General features: G+C 40.0%; 1 protein-coding gene and 1 pseudogene across 2 annotated transcripts; both read left to right on the top strand.

Annotated features, from left to right (window-relative positions):
- Positions 1 to 10,627: 10,627 nt before the first annotated feature.
- On the top strand, positions 10,628 to 11,626 carry HAPSTR2 (HUWE1 associated protein modifying stress responses 2). Of its 2 annotated transcripts, none has more exons than XM_053916886.1 (2): positions 10,628 to 10,792; positions 10,919 to 11,626. In XM_053916886.1, exons 1-2 carry the CDS (start codon positions 10,628 to 10,630, stop codon positions 11,624 to 11,626), a joined length of 873 nt encoding a protein of 290 aa, XP_053772861.1. The 2 variants fall into 2 exon arrangements, with proteins under 2 accessions (XP_053772861.1, XP_024410958.2); XM_024555190.2 differs by having other exon boundaries at positions 10,916 to 11,626.
- A 5,895-nt stretch (positions 11,627 to 17,521) lies between these two features.
- LOC112299998 (small ribosomal subunit protein eS4, X isoform-like) lies at positions 17,522 to 22,028 on the top strand (annotated as a pseudogene).
- Positions 22,029 to 22,352: the final 324 nt, after the last annotated feature.

Raw genomic sequence — 22,352 nt, 5'->3', positions numbered from 1 at the left:
TTTTTCTTAGGCCTGATCGCCCCAGGGAATCCACCCTTTCCAGCACAGGACTGCACCACCCTCTGTCATTGTTTCAGGCTTAAGCCAGGCAAGGGAAGTAAGGCAGCCTAGAGATTAGGAGACTTCTTTCAGACAGAATGAGGACTCAGGCTATGTCAAAGCCCAGGGGTGAGGGTCCATCACCCCCTTTTTCTATAGCCCCCCAAGTCCTTCCCTGAGGGCCTCTTTGTGACCATGCCTGTCTTAGGTCATCCCTCCCTTGAGGAATCTTACCCGTCATTGGCTAACTGGTCAGGCTCGGGGCCAAGCAGGGTGAAGTAAAGGGGGCAGAGGCAGCGCCCCTGCCAGGGAGATAAGCTTTGTCTCCTTAGTGGCTCATGGTCCCAAGGTCTGTCACTCAGCTTTAGCCATGGGGGCGTACAGCTTCTGAAACCAGGCAGGGCGGTTCCCAACATATGCATATATATATATACACACACACACACCCCATACTGTTTTCTAAATTGATTGTAACCACCAATTTCCACCAGCAATTTTTATGAGAAATCCTATGCTACGCATCTTTGCTAACATGTGGTATTGTCAATCTTTTAATAGTCATTTGAGTAGGTATATAGTGATATATGATTGTGGTTCAGGTTTGCATTTCTTATGACTAATGATGTTGACTATCTTTCATGTGCTTATTGGCCATTTATATATATTTTTTCTTTTGTCAAGTGTCTGTTCAAACATTTTGTCAATTTTTAATTTGGTTGTCTTCTTGTTGAATGACAGAACATATTTATGCAAGGTTGGGCAAAATAGGTTTATGTTTTTTGTATGGAAAATAATACAATAATTATTGTAATAACACAAGAATAAACTCTGTTTCATGTACTCACAACTGTAAACCCACTTTTGCCTCACCCTGTATACTCTGGATATAGATACATGTGTAGAAAATATTTTTGCTCCCTGTCTGTGGCTTGCTTTTTTATTTTCTTAATGGTAACTTTTAAATAGCAGAAGTTTTACATTTTGATGATGTCCAATTTATCAATTTTTTCCTTTAATGATTTACAGTGTTTGTGTCCTAAGAAATCTTTGCCTAATGAAAAGTTCCAAATTTTCCTTCTGTGTTTTCTTCTAGACGTTTCGTGGTTTTGGTTTGTACATTAAATTTATCTATGAACCATTTTGAGTTGATGTTTTTGCCTGATGTGAGGTGAGGTTGAGTTTCATTCTTCCACCCCCCAAAATGGATATTGAGTTGTTTGGCACCATTTGTTTCAAAATCTGTCCTTATTTTTCCCTTGTTTGTTTGTTTTCCTTCTGTTCTCTCTTTATACTTGTACTTTGTTGCACTAAAGGTCTGTTGTCTCCATCCGTAAACCCTCTGGACACAGATACTACTATTGCCTGAGAAATGGTGCCAATTGTAAGGAATATGAGCAATTTATTTGTCCATGGCATTTGATAAAGCTTTGTGGGTGGGAAACTCATGCTACCACGTACTCCCTGGTTTGTTAGAGCCTTAGAACTTTGGAAAAGTGGAAAAATCTGGGGTTTAAGCAATAGAATTTGGAAGATATTGAAAAATTCTATATCAGTTCTAAAGTATGAGGTCCCAGACTCCAAGAAAGTACTTGAGTGAGGCCCCTGTAGCTGAGTGGAGTAGAGTAGAAAAAAAGTTTTATACAATATTTGAGTTATAAGTTTCACTCAGGGAACAGATAAAAAGTATTTTGTTGGTGCTTCAATTTTTCTAAGGGAATAGAAAACAGATTTAGAAAGTATTATACGGTTCACTTTTAAAAAGTGGTGTAGCCCTGGCTGGTGTGGTTCAGTTGGTTGGATCATCGTTCTGTGAACCAAAAAGTTGTGGGTTAGACTTCCAGTCAGGGCACATGCCTAGATTGGGGATTGGAGCCCTGGTTTGGGCGTACAAGAGGCAACTGATTGATATTTCTCTCACATTGATGTTTCTCTGTCTGCCTCTCTCTCTCTCTCTCTTTCTTTCTCTCTCTCCCTTCCTCTCTCTAAAAGCAATGGAAAAAATGTCCTTGGGTGAGTATAAAAAATTTTAAGAAGCAATGGTAAATTTGTTATATTTTCAAATATTGTGGATGTTGTCTAGTATACAATAATCTGATTTCTAAATTTTAAAGTAATCACTGACTTTAACATGCTTCTATGCATACACACTGTGATGGTTAATTTAATGCTTCAATAAGTTATGGTCCAATCAGTGGTCATATGATAGAATATTATGCAGACGTCAAATAGATTTTGCGAATTATATAAAGATACATATGCACATGTGTATATATTAAATGTATCTCTGAATCTATTGTACTGAAATAAAAGCAGGTGTAGACCTTTATGTACAAAAGTGGTATGGTATTATTTGTAATGATAAATATAAAAATACAATAATAAAATTGTTCATGAGTGGGAAACTGTTTAAATAAATATGGTATGCACACAAGGGTATATCATGCTGCTGTTAAAAAGAATGAAGTCAATCTATATGTGAAGCTTTAAACAATCTCCAAATATATTATTAGAAAAAAGAAGTGTGTAACAAGATCATGTGAAGGGTATGCTCCCAGTTGTATGTATATATTTGTGTGTGTGCATATTTCAAAACATACATTAAAAATGTTAACAAGTGATTGACTTTGGCAAGGAAGATATGGGGCCTGTTGTGGAGGGAGACTTGCTTTCAACTGTACACACTTTTACACTATTTGAAATTTGTAACCATGTGCACATGTTGCTTTTTCAAATGAAAAAATACTCTCTTCTGAACATCTTATTACCTAGAATTGAGATCTATTTATGTACTGTGCCAGGAGCTTGAATTTGGAAGATGGAAATTTATCAGTTCCTTATCTTTGATCCTAATAATGTTGCTAACCTTTCACCAGTCTGATTCTGGATTTGAAGGAGGATGGTTTGGGAGTGGAAGGGCACAAGAGAACATAGAGCTAGGAATAGCATCCTAGGGTGACTTGCAAGTTAAGGATACTTCAAGTAGAACCAAAGCACCTAGTAACTCCAGACCAATATGCAACATGCTAAACCATTCATCCTCGCCTATTTTTGAAGACTTCCAAGAATATTGGGTGTAATTTAGCTTGGTGGCTATTGAACTTAGCCTCATCAGAATTACCTGCAATGCTTTAAAACATCCTTTGTTTTTATTAGAGAAATAATACCTGCATATAGTTTTTTAAAAATTTGAACAGTATAGAAAAAAACAACTATCATGTTTAATAGCTAGTTTCCAGTCTCCAGAGGTAACTGCTTTTAACTATTTCTAGTTTTGAGTTTTTTCTGATGATTAATATCATTACTCTAAATAATATGGTTTTTAAAAAATAATTTTTTATTTCCAATTACAGTCAACATACATATATTAGTTTCAGGTGTACCACATTGATTAAACATTTATATATAAATTAGTTTACAATTGTTTGTTTATCAGTTTTAGACATATTTATTTGACTATCTACTAAGGTGAAGGAATTAGCATACTTATACCACCTCCTTTAGCTACTTATGACTTTTCAAACAATTTATTAGTTATATTATTATAATATCCAGGGCTTTTAGTGAATACCTTTATAACTTTAAATAATATACTTTAATTTCTCTTTCTGGCTCCGCTAATTCCAGACAATATTTATTGACACATTTCAAAGATACTTTCCTACACTCTCTCTCTCTCTTTCCTACACTCTACACTCTTTGTTTCTGACTTTTGTCAGCTCTAATATTATGTGTACATGGTCAAGCTTATAACAGCTACTGCCTAAATTCAAATCCCAGCTCCATCACTTGCTATTTGTGCGATCTGAGGTAAATTATTGAATGTCTCTGTGCCCTCAGTTTCCTCAACTGTTCAATGCAGGTGACAGCAGCTGCTGAGGGATTGAATTTCACTTAAATTGAAATAAGTATTTCAAAGCACTTAAAATGGTATTTGGTATATAGTAATAGTTTTTGAAATGGTCAAATAAAAAATAACAAAATTAAAAGTAAAATAAAATGTTTTACAACTCTAATTACATCCTCAGTATGCTTTACCTATGGCTTGATTATTAAGAAATAAAACCAAAATACAAAAGACACAAAAATATTTCACCAACGAGGATATATAGATGGTAAATAGGCGTATATGTTTGGTATTATTAGTTATTAGGGAAATACAAATTAAAACCATTAGGAGAGATCACTCTGAACCTATCAGAAGAGCTAAAAGTAGTGAGAATAACAAATGCTGATGAAGATGTTGTGAAGCTAGGTCATTCCTACATTGCTGATGGAAATGTGAAATGGTACAGCCACTCTGGAAAAAGAGTTTGGCAGTTTCTTTTAAAAATTAAACATGGAAGCACTATACATCCCAGTAATTGTACTGCTGGGCACTTATCCTACGTAAATGAAGATTTAAGTTCACACAAAAGCCTGTAAACTTTGTTGATCGGTTAGATTTGAGATCCCATCTAACTAATCCTTATAGTTGTATAACTGATATTATTGTTATTTGTAGTAATAGATACTATTTTTTTGAGGATTTACCATGTTCCAGGCATTGCTTTAAGAGCGAATGCCTGGTCTCATTTAATCTTTACAACAAACCTGTGAGGTAGATTCTATTATTACCCCTATTTTAGAGAAACCTCAAGAATCAGAGAAATTACATAACAGTACTTTCAAATTGCAGAGGCAGGATCAGAACCCAGACTTGTCTACAATAAAATCTTGAATTTTAACTAGCAAACTATGTTAATTTTAAAATGGATAGCTTCAAGAGCCCCATGGAAAGGATCTAGAAGTGCAAGGACTTGATGTGGGAACACAGGCAAAAGGACTGTATTGTCAACAATTTTATAGCTAAAACCTGGTGTCTTTTAATCAGTTAAACCAATTAAGCAAGGTCATTTTGTGAGATATCAGAAGTCTGAATAATGGATCGTGGATCCAGTGGGAAGCATTAGCAGTATCTCTAGAATCTGAATATTTTGGATAAATCAGGAACAATTCACAAACCTCACCGATAAATACCTTAAAAGTTTTCTCACGTCAGCACCTCTAACAAAGGTTGTGGTTATGGGTTATTTGCGACTTTCTCTTCCCCATTTTCTCTGGCTCCCATTTAGATGGATAATTGGAGTTAGCTACTAGTTTCGGAGTATTAGATATAGAATGTCTAATTCAATTAGGTTAGAAGAAATAGAGTAGCCTCCAAATGGCTTGATCACTTTAGCCAAATATTGGAATTATATATTTTCCCATTGTTGCACTAGAGCCTTAACTTTTACAAATACCAAATATGACTCAAAACTATTCACATTTAAGAAGCATGTCCTAGTTGCTCTCAATGTCCTGATATGGACTGATCTCCAAAATCTCTCAGGTAAAAAATACATTAAATATAGTATACTACTATTTATAGAAAAAGGTGGGGGCATGCATATTTGTGTTTGGTGAGAAATACATTAAAATCTCCAAAATGATACATAGGAAGAAAACAACAACAACAAAAAACATGTCCTAGTAATGAGCACAAAAATAATGTTTAAAATCTAAATTTATATTGTTAATAAAATTCACAAAATCACTACACACACATAATAGAATAGTGAGTTTTGTGCTACATTACACCACTGTATGCTTTCATACTGTATTGGTTGTTTTTCTTGTGTAATTAAAAAACCTAAACCAACTCTGCTAATTAAGCTCTCCCTGGCCTGGAGCTCACTTGGATCCCTGACAGTCTGTAGTTAAAGCCTAGTTTGTAGTTTTTGACAGCAAACCAAAACCCTCTTGTTTGGTTCAGGAAACCTGGCCAGTTTTAGTCCCTGGCATTACTTTGGGGGTACCCTTTTCCTAAAAATTCACCAATCCTCTTGACCATGACTTACAGATTTTTGTGCCAGATTTGTCTTGGTCAGTTTTTTTTTTTGAGACAAGTAGTAGTAGTAGTGATGAAGTTTCTGTTACCTTGCTTTTAGTTTGTGACAAATTATCTTGGAAACAGGATTAAGATGGTATATTGAAATGATAAAATAAGGGCAAAAGCAATTAAATCATTACTTGAACTAATATATGTGTTTTTGGAGTATATTTTAACTCTTCCTTTTATTGCTTCTTAATTAGTCCGTAACTCAGAAGGTTAACAACACCATAGACAAGTGAAATTGTATAAAGTGAAAATGTTTAAAATGTACTTTTCTCTGATAATAACAAGCGATGTGAATAGTATCCAGTAATTGTTGTTTTTTTTCACAATTTTACTTATTTTGTTGACATGTTTGGAAGTAGGGAAAGAGGTTGAGTGAGAAATCTTCATTACATTTATTATTAAATTCACCTCATCTTCCTTTATGTGACACCTTGCCAGAAAAGAATTTCTACCTGCCTGATTTGACATTTGTAAGAAATTTTATAGTAATTGATTTCACAAATATGGTCCCTAAAGTAACTAGTTTTTATAACCCTTGCCTTCATAAGAAGCCCATACTAAGCTCAAAGAGAAATCACAAACCTTTGCAAAAAAATTAGAAATATCATTTCTTTCACCTAAATGGTCTACTGGTGTCACTTAACTAAAACTCCTCAGTTTGTGACCTTGAGAAACCTAGAAATTAAATAGGAGGAGTAGAGTCCTGAAGGTCATCCCCTCCATCACCACCCAAAAAGGGGAGCAAATATTCAGCATAACAGGTAAGTGTTTTTATGATTATGGCAGATGGTGATTGAAGCAAAGGCAATTCAAAAGGGGAGACACATGAAAGCAATAATTTTGAACGTTTGACATTTGTTTTGAAACTACCTTACTACCCTATACCCTTTACCATCTGTCTGCTATCCCTCCCAACACCAACCCCTGTCTTCCCACAGGGCTGCATTGTCTGCAGTTCCTGTTTCTCAGGGGCGGAGCTGTGGGAGGCAGCCATGGGTGCCATAATAGGCACCTGCGGCCAGCACAATGGGCTGTGGGTGCTTGTGGGAGAGACAGATTGATGTATTGTGCATGGGGGAGGAGGGCTGTCACTTGAATCCATGTGAACCCAGGCTTTAGGGGCAAGGGAGATTGACAGCTTTTGTAGGTTGCATTTCTTTTTCAAAGCTTGGCTTTAATAGACAGTAAGTTTGGGGCCCCAGGCTTTCACTCCCATAATTCTAACAGGGCAATCACGAGCATTCAGCATTTCTTTTTACCCCCCTTGTTACGCATTAAATGATTTCAGTAAAGGAATGTGCAGCATTAATTAGAATTTGTTAGCAGATACCAAGGGGAAAAGTTTCTTCACAACAACTATAGGAGGTGTCATTTGTACAAAGACTTTTTTGTTTTCTTTCCCCATTACATTATCACTGCAATATGTAAGGTAGTGATTCTTTTCATTTAAATTAAGTGGAAAGCTACTAAATCTTGTTTTATTCTCCAAAATGAATAAGGTCCTTAACACTTATCTTTTAACTTCTTTCATTTCCTAAGGTTGGTGTTTACTTTTGCTTTCAGTCCTACCCATTTACTGATCTGTGTGGTTGTGTATCCAGTTTTGTGTACCATTTAGCTCTTACAATTACAGGCAACCCACTACTGATATATAAAGATTGTTTCAGGTGAAAATAACTACCAATAATATTGCAAATCATTGATACGCTGGGGCCCTCTTTGGTAATGGTAAATTGAGAAATGGCAAAAATTAGACTCCTCTAGGTTTGCGTCCTAACTTATTTTCTAAAATGATTTTTCCCTAGTTGATATTTAACCTTAGCCATGATAACAAATTTACAGAGGAATGGGGCAGTGGCCAAGGAATATTTTTCCCCATAGAAAACTCACTCCTAAACCACGTCAGTATTTTTAAACATCAAAAGTCCCCTATTCAAATAGCACACAGATAGCATCATTTACTTACAGCTACTTAAAATGATCTTTTGGGGGGAGGTTGTTTCATTTCTATTTTCTATTCTTTTTCATTCCTGAAATTTTAGACTTATTTGGGAACAATACTACTCTCAGATAGGATATCTTGCAAACCTTGACTTTGACATCTGAGGAACTGATAAAACATTAAACATTTTTGGTGTGACTTTTCTAATATCTCTCCCATATAAAATCATTTTCTGTGTGGAAGAAGTTGGAAGCTAATTGAATTAGAATTTTCCCCTTTCAATTGTTTTATTTAAATGTGTTAAGGGCAACAGTGAAAAATGTTGATTGTCTACCATTATTTCTCAGAGAGAACATATTCCCACACAGTTGTCTGGCTCTGTCTATTATAATAATTTGGAGCAATGGTTTTAAAAGTAGTGGGGTGATAATAATTAGGGTGTGCGACAGAAATTTCAGTGTTAGATTCAACATTTCGCCATGCAGGGCATGAAAATTGCCGACCCGGGCTAGTCAGCTCTAAGTACTAATTAACTAATTAATCAGGTGCTGAAACCAACTGAATGGAGGATACCAGACAGACGACTCAAGCCCAAGCAGAGGGTTGTGCTCTTTTCAAAGACAGGGCGGTCTTTCTTCTTGGTTTTTAACCCAATCAAAAATGAGAGAAAATAGGATATGGTATACTACTCAGTCATTTTAGCCCAAGCTTTTTACTTAGAGAAGATAAAATAAAAACATGATTTTCTGATAATAACTGTGAGGCAGTATGTGCAGGGCAATAGTCCAGGCTCTGGCAAACCTACTAACTCCTTGGCCACGAACTATTTCAGAGCTGGTATATGTGGTTGCATGTGGAGTGGGGAGAGGGAGCTCTGCCTTCTTGGAGTTTTCTCCTACAATTTTTTTTTTTTTTAACGTAGGAGAATGAGAAACGTATTTCTCCTTTTGGGCCGTTCTTAGGTCTTTTGCCTCATCCCTCCTTTATGTAAATGAGAAGAGTCCAATTACACATATGGAAAAAGGGTTTAATGAATCGTGAAAAAGCCCAGTTTGCAGAGAAAGGGCACAATCCCCTCTTCTTCTTCTTCTTATCTTTTATATTTAACTTAGAAACATGTATTTCTTTTAAGGAAGATGATAAAGGTTAATGATTAAATCATTTTATTTTAGATACTAATTTTCATACTTGGGAATTATTAAACAAACACAGCTTCCTTTATCTAAATTGTAAGCTTTCCAGAGACTTAGGAAATATTCTACAACAAAAATTGTGATATTTAAAAAAACCCTTTTTCCTAAATTAAAAATTCATTTCATGTTATTTCCTCCCATTTTTGATGTTATTCTTAGCTCAGTGATAATTTTTCTTCTCTTAACACACTTTGCTCTGGAATTGTCAGCACTAAAAAGGGATCACATTATTAGAAGGAGGCTGTTACTGAACCCAAGGAAAAAGACTTTCGTGTCACATACTGTTTCAGCTTAATCTTCGTATTATGATGTTTTAACTAGCTAGAATTTTAAGGGTATAGGAAGGAAATGAGTTAAGGTTTTTTTTTTTTTTCCTTTCCTAAAAGTACTGAATTTTACACTAGAGCAGAAAATGCTGTTTGGGATTTCTTTTTTTTTTTTAAATTTTATTTTCTTCCTCTTGCAATTTTCAGTAATTGAAAGTAGACCCCACAGAAATCCTCTAACCCATTCTTTTAATGACAAAAAACCTTGCAAACATATTGTAGGGGAAAATCAATACCATTTCTGAGAGCGACTCTCAGAATTTGGTAAGTGTGCAACTGCCCAGAAGATGTGCTTTACTTGGGACAGCAGGAAAGTTCTAAATCAGGACTGGAAGTGCTTTCCAGAGACCTAATCCAACAACCTCGCTGGGCACTTGGGGAGGTCCAAGGGGGTGAGGGCGGGGTGGGGTACTGGAGGGAGGGGTTGCATGATATGATTTTTTCCCCCTCCACAAAATGCTGCCTCTATACACAGAACACAATTTTCTTGGGTGCCTGCTCTGTGGAGGGCATTGGTGGGATTCAGATGCCTGCTTACTCACCGGGGCTGCGCTGTTCCACAGTATCTCGCTCCCCGCACCTCCCTCCAACCCCCGCCGGCCTTCCCGGATCGGCGCCCTGGATGTGATTGACACCATGAAGTTGCCCCCATAATCCTCTCTGGCAACATAGGATGTAAAATTTGATCAGCTCATTGGATGAAGCCGACAAGTCTCAAAAATGTGTGAAAAGGGGGCCAAGCGGTAGGCGAGAGCCGCGTTGAGGCTAGCACTTTAGCCGGCCCCTGTCTGAGTTCTAGGTGCGGCAGCCGTGGAGGAAAGGGAATTAGGGCCGAACTGAGGGGCCGCAGCGGCGGCGGCGGCGGCGGCTACCGAGACTGGGGCGGTAGCGACAGCGGCAGCTTCGGGGAGGCCGCAGCGCACTGGAGCGGGGAGTTCCTTAGGAGCGAATCGGGAGGCCGGAAGGGGGCAACTAGGCGGCACAGGCGGCTTTGGAGTTCTGTCCCGGGCGTAGCCCGGGGCCGGACCGGGCGGGGCGGGGTCAGGGCGTGCACTCGGACCGCGAGAGGTGCGCACCACAGCTTTTGGTCTCAGGGCCCCTCAGTCTGCCCCTGCGCCGCCTGCGCACGCGGAGAGGGTGGTGTCCGTTTAAGGAGGAGCGCAGCTCTCGGAACGGAAGGCAGAGGAAGGAGGCGAGCAGCCAGGAGAAGATGGAGGGACAGCTGAAACAAGACGAGGCCGAGGTCGCAGAGCATTGGTTTTCTAAGTGGGAGCGTCAATGCCTGAACCCAGCCGAGCAGGAAGAGCCGCTGCTCACCGAGATGGAAGGCAAGGAGGCCGAGGAAGACGAGAAGGAGGCCGAGGAGGCTGAGGAGGTCGCGGAGGCTGAGGAGGCTGAGGAGACCGTGGAGACCGAGGACGATAAGGACGATAAGGACGATGAGGAGGCGGAGGAGGCGGAGGAGACGGAGGAGGATGAGGAGGACGAGGAAGATGAGGAGGCGGTGGGGCCTAAGATCGAGCAGCAGAAGCTGTGGCACCTCTTCCAGATCTCGGCCACCGCCGTGGCCCAGCTTTACAGGGGTTCCGGGTGCCCACAGCCTGAACTCTCCATGTGGGACCCCTTCCAGAGTGCAGCCATGGCCGTGACCAGCCTCTATAAAGAGAGCGGGAAGGCCCACCAGCGAAGTTTTGACCTGGGCGTACAGGTTGGTTACCAGCGTCGCATCAAAGATGTGCTGGATTGGGCGAAAAAGGGCCGAAGCACTATTCTCCGCGAGGATCTGATTAGCTTCCTGTGTGGTAAAGTGCCCCCCGCTCCTCCACCACTGCGTACCCCCAGGACTCCCCCAAAGCCTCCTGCCGCTGCCTCCAGCCAGGCTGCGGCCACTGAATCCGGCTCCTCAGTAGACGTCGACTTGCGGCCCTTCCACGAGGCCATCGCCCTGCACGGCCTCAGTGGCGCCATGGCGACCATCAGTGTGCAGTCTGGCCCACCCAGCTCCCCACCGCAAGACACTGGTGTTTCCAGCAGTGTCACTAGCGATGGCCTCCAGAAAAGTGCCATCCTTGAGGACGATTTGAACTCCAGCGACTCAGAAGATCTGGCTCTCCGCCTGGCCAGTGGGGGGACCCGCAAACGCACCTCGGACCAGTGCGGTGATGGCGGCGCAAACTCCCCAACCCACAAGCGCCACCGAATGGTCTAACTAACTTTGGTCACCAGTTGCCGTATTGCTTTAAACCTAACTTTACCTTTAACGTAACTGTTGAAAGGATACGAAATGCCATCTCTTTTTTCTCTAAGTTAAACTAAGGTTTCTATCGAGTTTGCCGTACAGAAATTTTGAAAGTACTCCAAAAGAGGCCTCAAATGACTCTGACTTTAACAAAAATATAATACTACCAGAGAACAACTAGTTAGCAAGGTCATTTAAAGCAGCAGTGTCCAGTTAGGGCTGGAGCCTGGTTTATCTTTGTCACCGTTATGTTCCTTAGCACCTAGCACAGGGTTGGTGCTCAATAAATGTTTGTTGAATGAATAAATGTGACCTTATTTAAAAAGTCTTAAAGGGAAACGACTAACAGGTGTTTACTTGGTTATGGGATACTTTTATCCTGTATTGTTCATTTGGTTGTTTGCTTTAACTGTTTTGGCCGGTTCAATTACTTTTTATCAAAATGTAAAACTAGACATCTTTGTGAAATCTGGAGTCTTTTATTTTTGCTCCACTGTTCCATACACCTGGTTTCTAGAAAGAAACTGTGCAAGTAATACCTATTAGTCTGTGAGGGTTTTTTATGCCCCTGTTTCAAAACAATTGTTTTAAAACAATTTTTTTGTTTCAAAACAATTTTTTTGTTTTAAAACAATTTTTTACTTGTTTAAAAAAATTAAAACAATTTTTTAATGGTTGATTATAATTGTGATTATATGATGCTGTGAAGTGGTGCTATGATGATTGACCAGGTAAGACTTGATAGTGAGTCAATTCAGTCCTCTTTTTAGGAAAATTGAACCAAGGAGTGAGATCCCAAGATCAATGGTGGTGGCATTCTTGGTCCATTGATGCTCCTTTTTCTTAGAAATGTATAAAGTTCCTTTTGCTGAGGTTACATCTTTTTGTAATCTCTATTTTGAAGTGGAAGATGAAGTCAGAATGAACTGGGTTTTACTTGAGGATACAGCGAGGTATAACTAAAAGAGCATGAGCTTTTTATGAAAGGACCAACAGTAAAATAGTAGTCACACAAATTCACTGCATAATTTTGTACAAATCACTTAATATCCATTGACCTCAGTTTTTCATCTGTAAAATGGAACTAGGTCTCCTAAGGTCGTTGTGAAAATTAGATGAAGTTCATATTTCAAGTATCTAGCACAATGCTTGGCACCTAAAAGTACTCAATAAATGTTTTACCTTCTCTAGACATAAAAATAGTAAAACATTAAAATCCATTATATTTGGGGGAAAAAGAGAGGAAAATAGATCAATTTAAAAAGCAGAATGTAGAATGTCTCTGTTTGAGCTTGAAACTACTGTTACATAGTTAAAACTTTCCTAAATGTCCCAGATCTTGTTTAGCTCATGAGTACACAAGATCATCACTCTGGATATTAGAGTAGCCTTGGAGTTCCTGAAATTGCCTGAGGGATACATCTTGCAACTGGAGTAATGAAAGATCTACCTCTTCTCCTATGAAAGAATATTGGGAGTGGAAAGGACTTGAAAGTGAAAGTCCTAGGGACACCTAAAGGGCTAAAGTGGTTCTGAATAGGGGTGAGGTGGAGTAATGAAAGAGGTAGGGTGGATGGGGTGGAGATGGAGAGGTGGGAGTGAGGTTATAGAAGGGGTAGGGTTAGTGAAAACACCCAAATGTGCCCAGGCTCTCCCCAAACCAGCATATAACATAGATAAATGAGTAATATCTTGTTTTCAGGTTCATATCAGAGAGTTGTTTCAGTTTCATTAGTGTGGCCTTACAATAATACAACAAAATAAGATGAATTCCCTGATAGAATAAAAACTTGCTATTGAGGCATTCCACAAGTAGTTACTGAAGCATTGTGCTAGGCCCTGAGAAGGGATTAAAAAAAACAATGAAAGCAAACCTATTCTCAAAGAGCACATTCTGGCTTGGAAGGTAAGTTAATGTACTAAAGAAAGCACTTTGATTGTATGAAAAACACCCAAGGGCTATGCAGAGGAACTCAGAGGATAGAGGCCCTGTTTACCAAGAAGATCACAGCTTCTGGAGGAGGTGGCGTTTGAACTGTGACTAGAAAAATAGGTAGAAAGGGAGAGCACATGGCATATCAGCAGAAGAAGGATATCTAACAAAGTTTGAGAAGAGGAAAATGGTAAAGTGAGTTCAGAGGATCACAGGAGCTGGGTAGGGCAGGTAGGGGAGGCAGGGACTGAAGTATAGAGGGTTTCTAATGCCTGGCCCAATACTTTAAATTCTACCCTGGGACTGGGGTGATACCACCTGATCTGTGCTTTAGGAAAATTAGTCTGGCAGGATGCCTAGTTGTCCATCAGTGAGACAATGGAGCAGGGATAGCATCAGGTACCCCTAAAGGATGCTCTTTTCTGGGGACATTGCCATTTGGTTAGCCAGGGTTATGAAGATGTTTACCTTGACAGGGCTTTCTCTGGGAAGCCTTTGCTCACTCATACCCTCCCACACCTCAAACCACACTAGCTAGGAAGCATCACTAGTGTGTGTTCTATCCTGCTTCTTAAAGGCTGACAAAGCCTTCAATTCCAGCTGCAGAATCTCTCAGAGGGCTAGTCTTTTTTTTCCACATTCAATATTTTATATTAGCTTCAGGTATATAGTATAGTGGTTAGACAAGCACTTTAAAAAAGTATTCTCTCTGATATTTCCAGTACTCAGCTGGCACATAGTTATCATAATAATTATAGACTATATTTCCTATGCCATATTTTACATCTCTGTGACTATTCTTTAACTACTAATCTATACTTATCAATCCCTTCACCATCTCAACCCAGTACTCCACGACCACCTCCCATCTGGCAACCATCAGTCTGCTCTCTGTATCAATGAGTCTACTTCTAGTTTGTTTATTCATTTATATTATTCTTCAGGTTCCACATATTAAGTGAAGTCATATGGTATTTGACTGACTTACTTCATTTAGCATACTACCTTGTAAGTCCATCCATGCTGTCGCAAACGGTAGGATTTTGTTTTTTTATATGGCCGAGTAATGTTCCATTGTATATATGTACAACCACTTTTTTTATAGGGGTGCACAGCCTAATGGTTAGACAATCATATACTTTACAAAGTGTTCCCCCTAATATTTCCAGTACTCACTTAGCACCATACATAGTTACTACAATATTATTGATTATATTTCCTATGCTGTAGTTTACATACCCATGACTATATTGTAATGACCAATCTGTACTTCTCAATTCTTTCCCTTTTTCAACCACTCTTCTGCTCCCCTCCCCTCTGGCAACCATTAGTCTGTTCTTGGTATTTATGAATCTGTTTCTGTTTTGTTTGTTCATTTATATTCTCTAGATTCCACATATAAGTGAAATCATATGGTATTCCTCTTTCTCGGACTGACTTGTTTCATACCACTGCTTTTATATCAACTCTTCTATTGATGACCATTTGGGTTGCTTCCGGATCTTGGCTATTATAAATAACACAGCAATGAACATAGGGGTGCATATGTTCTTTTGAATTAGTGTTTTGGGGTTCTTTGGATATACAAGGTCTGTCAAGAAGGTATCTAGGCATGTAATATAAAAAATAGAGACATTTATTGAAAAAGACACAAGATATAAGAAACATTGTATATAGAACAATGACACCTCAGTCCCCTTCAAAGTAAGCACCTTGGGACCTCAAACAGTTCTCCCAATTGCCATCAGCTGCCCATCACATTTTTCTGAATCTCTTCGATGGTTTGAAATCTCTTCCCTTTGAAAAATGACTTTAGTTTGGGAAAAACAGGAAGTCACAGGGCGCCAAATCTGGGCTGTAGGGGGGCTGAGTCACCTGGGTGATTTGATGTTTTGCAAAAAACTCTGCACAAGACGTGATGCTTGAGTGGGTGTGTTGTGATGAAGTTGCCAATCACCAGTTGCCCATAGCAGCAGCCTTCTGAATCATCCGAATGGTTTCCGTGGAGAAATGTTTGAGCTTAACACAAAATTTGATGCAGATGCATGACTCTACTCACTCAGTCCTTTTAAATGTGATGGCCATATGATTCACATGCTGACTCAATGGCATCTACTGCCTCCACTGACTAGTACAGTGAAGATGTCATTCTTCATGCATGTGCATTCCAGTTCACTCTCCTTGGCTACCAGGTTACATAGATGTTGTGCAAACCGTTCTCATTATATTAACAATGGCTAGACTTTTTCCAGACAGACCTTGTAAACCCAGAAGTTGAAATTTTGGGTCATATAGTAGTTTTATTTTAAATTTTTTGAAGAACGTCCATACTGCTTTCCAGAGAGGCTGCACCAATCTGCATTCCCACCAGCAGTACACAAGTGTCCCTCTTTCTCCACAGCCTCACTAACACTTATTGTTTGTTGATTTTGTGATGATGCCCATTCTGACAGGTTTGAGGTGATATCTCATTGTGTTTCCCCCTTTTTGTTGAATTTATTGGGATGACACTGGTTAACAAAATTATACAGGTCTCAGGTGCACTTGCTGTGGTTTTAATGTGCATTTCTCTGATGATTAGTGACAATGAGCATGTTTTCCTATGTCTATTGGCCATCTGTAGTCCTCTTTGGAAAAGTGCCTTTGCCCATTTTTTAATTGGATTGTTTGATGTTTGGTGTTGAGTTGTGTGAGTTCTTTACAAATTTTGGATTTTAACTCCTTAACAGATATATTACTGGTGAATATGTTCTCCTATTCACTTGGTCGTCTTTTCATTTTGTTGATGTTTACTTTGCTGGGCAAAAACTTTTTAGTTTGATATAGTCCCATTTGTTTATTTTTCTTTTGTTTCCCTTGCCTGGGGAGATATATTAGAAAAAAATATTACTAAGAGAAGTGTCTCAGATTTTACTCCCTATGTTTTCTCCTAGAATTTTTATGGTTCTGAGTTCTCCATTTAAATCTTTCATTTATTTTGAGTTTATTCTTGTTTATAGTATAAGAAGGTGGTCTAGTTTTATTTTTTTGCATGTGTCTGTCCAGTATTCTGAACACAATTTATTGAACAGACTGTCTTTAGCCCATTGTATGTTCTTGCTTCCTTTGTTAAATATTAATTGACCATATAAGCATGGGTTTATTTCTGGGCTCTTGATCATATTCCATTGACCCATATTTTTTTTTTAACAATACCATGTGGGTTTGATTACTATGGCTTTGTAGTATTGTTTGATATCAGGTAGCATGATTCCTCCAACTTTGTTCTTTGTTGTCAAGATTGCTGTGACTAATCATGGTCTTTTCTGGTTCCATATAAATTTTTGAATAATTTGTTCTACTTCTGTGAAATATGCCATTGGTATTTTGGTAGGAATTGTGTTGGGTAGTATGGACATGTTGGCAATGTCAATTCTTCCTGTTAATGAGTATAGTATATGCTTCTATTTCTTGTATCTTCCTTTCTTCAGTGTCTTTTAACTTTCTGGGTAGAGGTCTTTTAGCTCCTTGGTTAAATTTATTCCTGGGTATTTTGTTTATTTTGATGCAATTGTAAATGGGATTATGAGAGAGGGAGAAATATCAATGGGAGAGAGAAACATTGATCAGTTGCCTCCTGCACATTCCCCATCCAGGGATTAAACTCACAACTCAGGTATGTGCCCTGAAATTCCTAAAGTGGAATTTGCCTTATCAGGATCTGATGCCTGCCAAGATTTCCTTTTTGATGTGCTCTTTGTAGAGCTAACTGGGTCCTTTTCTGATGTGGTCTGAAGCCCACCACCAAGGGTGTTGCTTCTGGGACATTTTGGGAGGGACTCTGGTGCAGGTCAATGTCTGATGCTCTTGTGACTGGCCTTGGGCTACCTGTTTGGAGCTGCAAAGCAATCTACAGTTTGTGTCTGCCTTTGCTGGTCCTGGTGTGTATGGGAATGGCCAAGTTGTGCACCAAGGCTGATCTCCACCAGCACCAAGCCTGGGGTATGTCAGCAAAAGGCCCAAGGCACCCCAAGTACTGCTTTGCCTACCTCCTCCTGCCAGCTGCCTGTTAGGCTTGCTCACTGAAAGAGACTCTGTTGGTATGTGAGTTGCATGAGGTAGGTTCTCAGTGATTCACCAGGTAGGGGTGAGAGGTGTTTACCAGATTAATGGAATTTAAATTTGATGCCAGTGCTAGGTCTGAGACCACTCTGCAGAAGTTCCAGGGTACACCAGGGCCAGCTGGGTGCCTTCAAACCTTTGTGTTGAGGTGAGGTCTTAGGGAATTGTCGGAGGGAAGCCAGCAGGGTTCATAAGGCCCAAATAGACCAAAATTTAGCCATGTAAATGGAGGGCTTTGCTCTAGTCTGACTTTTGGGGGGAAAATGACCTCCACCCTAGAACCACACAAGTCAGTCTGTCCCCATTATGGCCTGACCTCCTCAAGAGCCCTAGCTAGCTCAGAAGGCTGGGCCACCAGGAATTGGGAGCATGGCGCTAGTAGGTCTATTGTGGGGTACCATGCCTGTCAGGCTCACAAAAGGGGGGAATTGCCCCTACCCGAGAACCACACAACTTAGGCTCTGACTCCCCCTGAGTCTACCTGGACCTTTATACCAGGGGTCCAGGCAGCTGACTCCTTTGCAGTGCTTGAACTCAGCAGGGGGTGGCAACTGGGAGTCAAGAGGATGGGCTGTTGCATTCCCTCAGACTGATATCGTATGGAGAGGAGTGCTGGGACTTAAGAAAGATGGCATCTGTGTGCAGTGTAGGAGACAGACTCAGCACAGGCACCATGGTGCCCTTCCATTCAGCTCTTTACCCAGAGCTACACTACCCAGTCTGTCCTTAAATGACTTTATTCCACTCTGTGCCTCCCTCCCTCCATTGGAGCTCAGGGTGAGTTGCTGAGAACAAGATTTTGTGTGCTGGCCCTTTAACAATGTACCTGGTTTTCTAGCAGAGTCGAGTCTCTCTCTGCAGACAGAATCTGCTGATCTTCCCAGCCAGATGTTATATGGGCACCTCTTCTCAGCTCTGTTGTTGTGAGCTGGGGAGCCTGGCTTGGAGTTGAGACCCCATGCTCCTCGGGGAAGCCTTTGCTGCTGAGATATGCGTTTAAATTATTAGCCACCACATGTGGGTGTGGGGCCAGTGATTTCCACACTCTGCCCTTCCTAGCAGTGTCAATGTGACTTCTGTAAATCTTTGTTTATAAGATTTCTGTTCACCTAATCTTCAGTTAGTAGTTATTCAAGTTGATCTATATTTTAGTTGTAATTCCAGTTTGGTCCTGGGAGAAGTTGAGTATAATTTCCACCTAATCAGCCACCATCTTGTATTCCTTAAGACATTTAATACAAATCTACTTCCTTTAACTTTTTTTGTTGCTTTTTTTTTTCCTTCCATCCTTCCACCAGCCCCCATTTTTTTGTTGTTTCCAGCCTCTTGGTTGGATGTAACACTTTGTGTTTCTATGATTCCTCATACACTGCCAAATAAATCACATATATATCATATTTATTATATTGTATGTCTTGCATTTACTCTCCTACCCCTAATAGCAAACCTGGCTGCAAGTTTCTCATTCCTTACTTCTTGAAATCCCAGCCATTCTTGACACCAGTATCTGATTTTGTGTTTAAGTGTGAATATGTTAAATTGGAAGTTTATGGGAAAGTTTGGGGAAATGTTAGATCATTAAGAAGTTCATTAAGAAGATCATCAATGTTAGATCAAATGATGTGGGAGCCTCAAATACTACTTTGGTGGTCATGACCCTGCCCAGAGAGAGAAGCCTGTGATGTCAACCCTTACCTGAGTCCCAGTTTCATGGACAGGATCTCTGAATGGAATTGCCCAAGGCAGATTTTTTCTTGTAAACAAATTCACATGATGGAGTTTGAAGAGCTTGTCTCAGTTGGAGCCCAGCAGGACAGTGTGGTTTGGAATGCAGCATTCAGTGTGTTCTGTTTAGCTGGAAGATGTCACAGGGAACAAGTCCTTAGCAAGCAGCATGAACAAGGATTTGAACTAGAAAATGAACAGGACCTTGACAACATTGTAATAGTGGCTTGTCTCCTCAAAAACTTCTCAGTTGTACACAAGGAGGTGATAAAGAAGACTAGGAAAAATACATCCATAGATTTGTGTCTCATTGAAAATAACCCAGTGTCAGAGTGTTCTAATTATGGGTAAAGTTTGATCAGAGGTTGCTGGGTCACCGTGACCATGTCCACTTTACTATATCTGATCAGATTTTTTGCCTCTTTTAAGGCACAGACTAAGTTTGCCTACAGGATGTCCATACAACATATTGAAAATAGATTGATTAATCAACTGCTTAGTCTGTTTTCACAACGCCAAATGCCTGGATTGAATGTTTTCCTTTTTTTTATATTTCACTGAATTATCTCAATAAACCTGTTGATACAATTTTTGGCTTTTCACATTTTAAGTGGAATTATGTGCAATTGTACAGGGCTTTTCTTTCAAAGGTTTACATTCCCTTTACTTAAAAATTGTTTCTTTCTATTTCTCTTTTTTATTGAGGTATAATTGACAAATTCAATTGTAAGATATTTAAAGTGTGCAACACGATTGTCTTTTTTTCAATAGTCCAATTTCCGGTGATATCTGTGTCTTATACATAGAACCCAAATCTTCATGGATGATAAAATGTAACTACCAATCCCAAACAATTCTGTGTGATACTTGTTTTGTAGTTGTAATTTTTGTAGTTGTGCAAGGAGGTGAGACATGTTTTCCTACACCTCCGTCCTGAGCAGAAGACTCTCAGTACACATTATATACTTACAATATATCTCAGTTTAGTCTTGACACATGTGCCCAATAGGCACATGTAGCCTGTGCCTCCTGTATTGGACAACATTGTCATTGATGGACCAAGCCTCCAGTTGGGATGGGAGCTTATGATAACTCAAGTACACTGACTTCTTTTAAGGAATTTAACAACAGTGTTATACTCAGATCTATCCATAATGGACCTGTTGTCACATCTGAGATCATCAACCACTTTGCTTGAAGAACAGTGATAATGAGTCTTTGCATTCCTTGTGCTACTGGGAACTGCCCTGCCTGGTTTCAAAAGCTGTAAACCCCCATGGCTAAGGCTGAGTGAGAGACCTTGGGACCATGAGCCACTAAGGAGACAAAGCTTATCTCCCTGGCAGGGGTGCCATACTACTCCCTTTTACTTCACCCTGCTTGGCCCTGAGCAGAGGACTGGTTAGCCAATGACGGGTAAGATTCCTCAAGGGAGGGGCGACCTAAGACAGACACGGTCACGAAGGGGCCCTCAGGGAAGGATTTGAGGGACTATAGAAAAAGGGGGTGATGGACCCTCGCCCCTCGGCTTTGACACAGCCTGAGTCCTCATTCTGTCTGCAAGAAGTCTCCTAATCTCTTGGCTGCCTTACTTCCCCTGCCTGACTTAAGCCTGAAACAATGCTGGAGGGCGGTACAGCCCTGGGCATGAATTGGTGGTTCCCGGGGTGATCAGGCCTAAGAAAGAATGCATAAAATCCTGTAAAACCTGCTTTGCTAAGAACAGTCCTCAATTTTCTGATAAGGGTCCAAGCCTGAAATGAGTTTGTTTCCCAAAGTTTTATAGCCCTTTAGCTAACTGACCCTGACTCAGAATAAACCCTCTTAGTTCTTTGTATGTTATTTATTGTTTGATCCTACTGCCTAACAATGATTGATGAGCTTTACCTGTATTCCTGTGCAAATTGAACCAAATAAAAGCCCATTGAGGAACAGGCTCCTGGCCCTTCTCCTTTGAGAGATCAGCCACTTTTCCTCCCCAAGCAAGTCATGTCTTGGTAGACTTATTCTCATCCGTGATGGACAGGGGGCCCTGCAGGCAAAGCTCCTCCACATTGCACCACCTTGACTCGTGGTCCCAAGAAGCATCTGAAGTGTATCACACACCAAAGCATTGGCTACTGGATAAACTAACCAGTGTGTTTGCTCCTTGTCTAACTACTGGTCCCCACAAGCTGAATGTCTCTCTCTCATTTTTACTAAGGTACAGGCTTAAGTATGCCCTAACATGAGATGAAGTAAAGAAGATCTGCATGCACCTGTTTATTAAGATTGATGGCAAGGTTTAGACCAATATAACCTAGTCTGCTTGTTTTATGGATATCATCAGCATGGATAAGACCGAAAAGAATTTGTTTGATCTATGAAACTGAGGGTCACTTTGCTGTTCATCAGATTACACCTGAAAAGGCCAAGTACAAATTGTGCAAAGTCAGACAAATCTTTGTGGGTGCAAAAGGAATCCCTCATATGGTGGCTCATGATGCTCACACTCTCCACTACCCTGACCCCCTCATCAAGGTGAATGACATCATTCAGATTTACCTGGAGACTGGAAAAATTACTGATTTCATCAAATTTGAAGTAGATTCTAACCAAGTTGAAGTTCACTGATAACCTGGGGATTTTCTGCACATATTTTCCCCACTCAGTCAATCTGGAGTGAAACTATTTTTCTTTCCCACAATATGCCAGTGTCAGAGACTCCACACAGGCTAAGTTAGCTCCAACTAAGTGTGACTTTTCTGATGTTACCTGACTGCATTCTTTTCCTTTTCAGCTAGGGCTGCAACCAGGCTATTTGATTCAATTATGTTCCTTGATATGAGACCTTCTGGTTAGGGAACTACTGATTATCATTTCCATTGTCATCTGTGAAAGGGGGAGTATGGGAAATTTAATTATTAATTATCAACTTTATTTGTCAAGCATACAGTT

This window comes from Desmodus rotundus, chromosome X (genome assembly GCF_022682495.2).
Source record: "Desmodus rotundus isolate HL8 chromosome X, HLdesRot8A.1, whole genome shotgun sequence".
Taxonomy (NCBI): Eukaryota; Metazoa; Chordata; class Mammalia; order Chiroptera; family Phyllostomidae; genus Desmodus; species Desmodus rotundus.
Note: the sequence above shows the minus strand (reverse complement) of the source record. Positions and strands in the feature narration are given on the sequence as shown.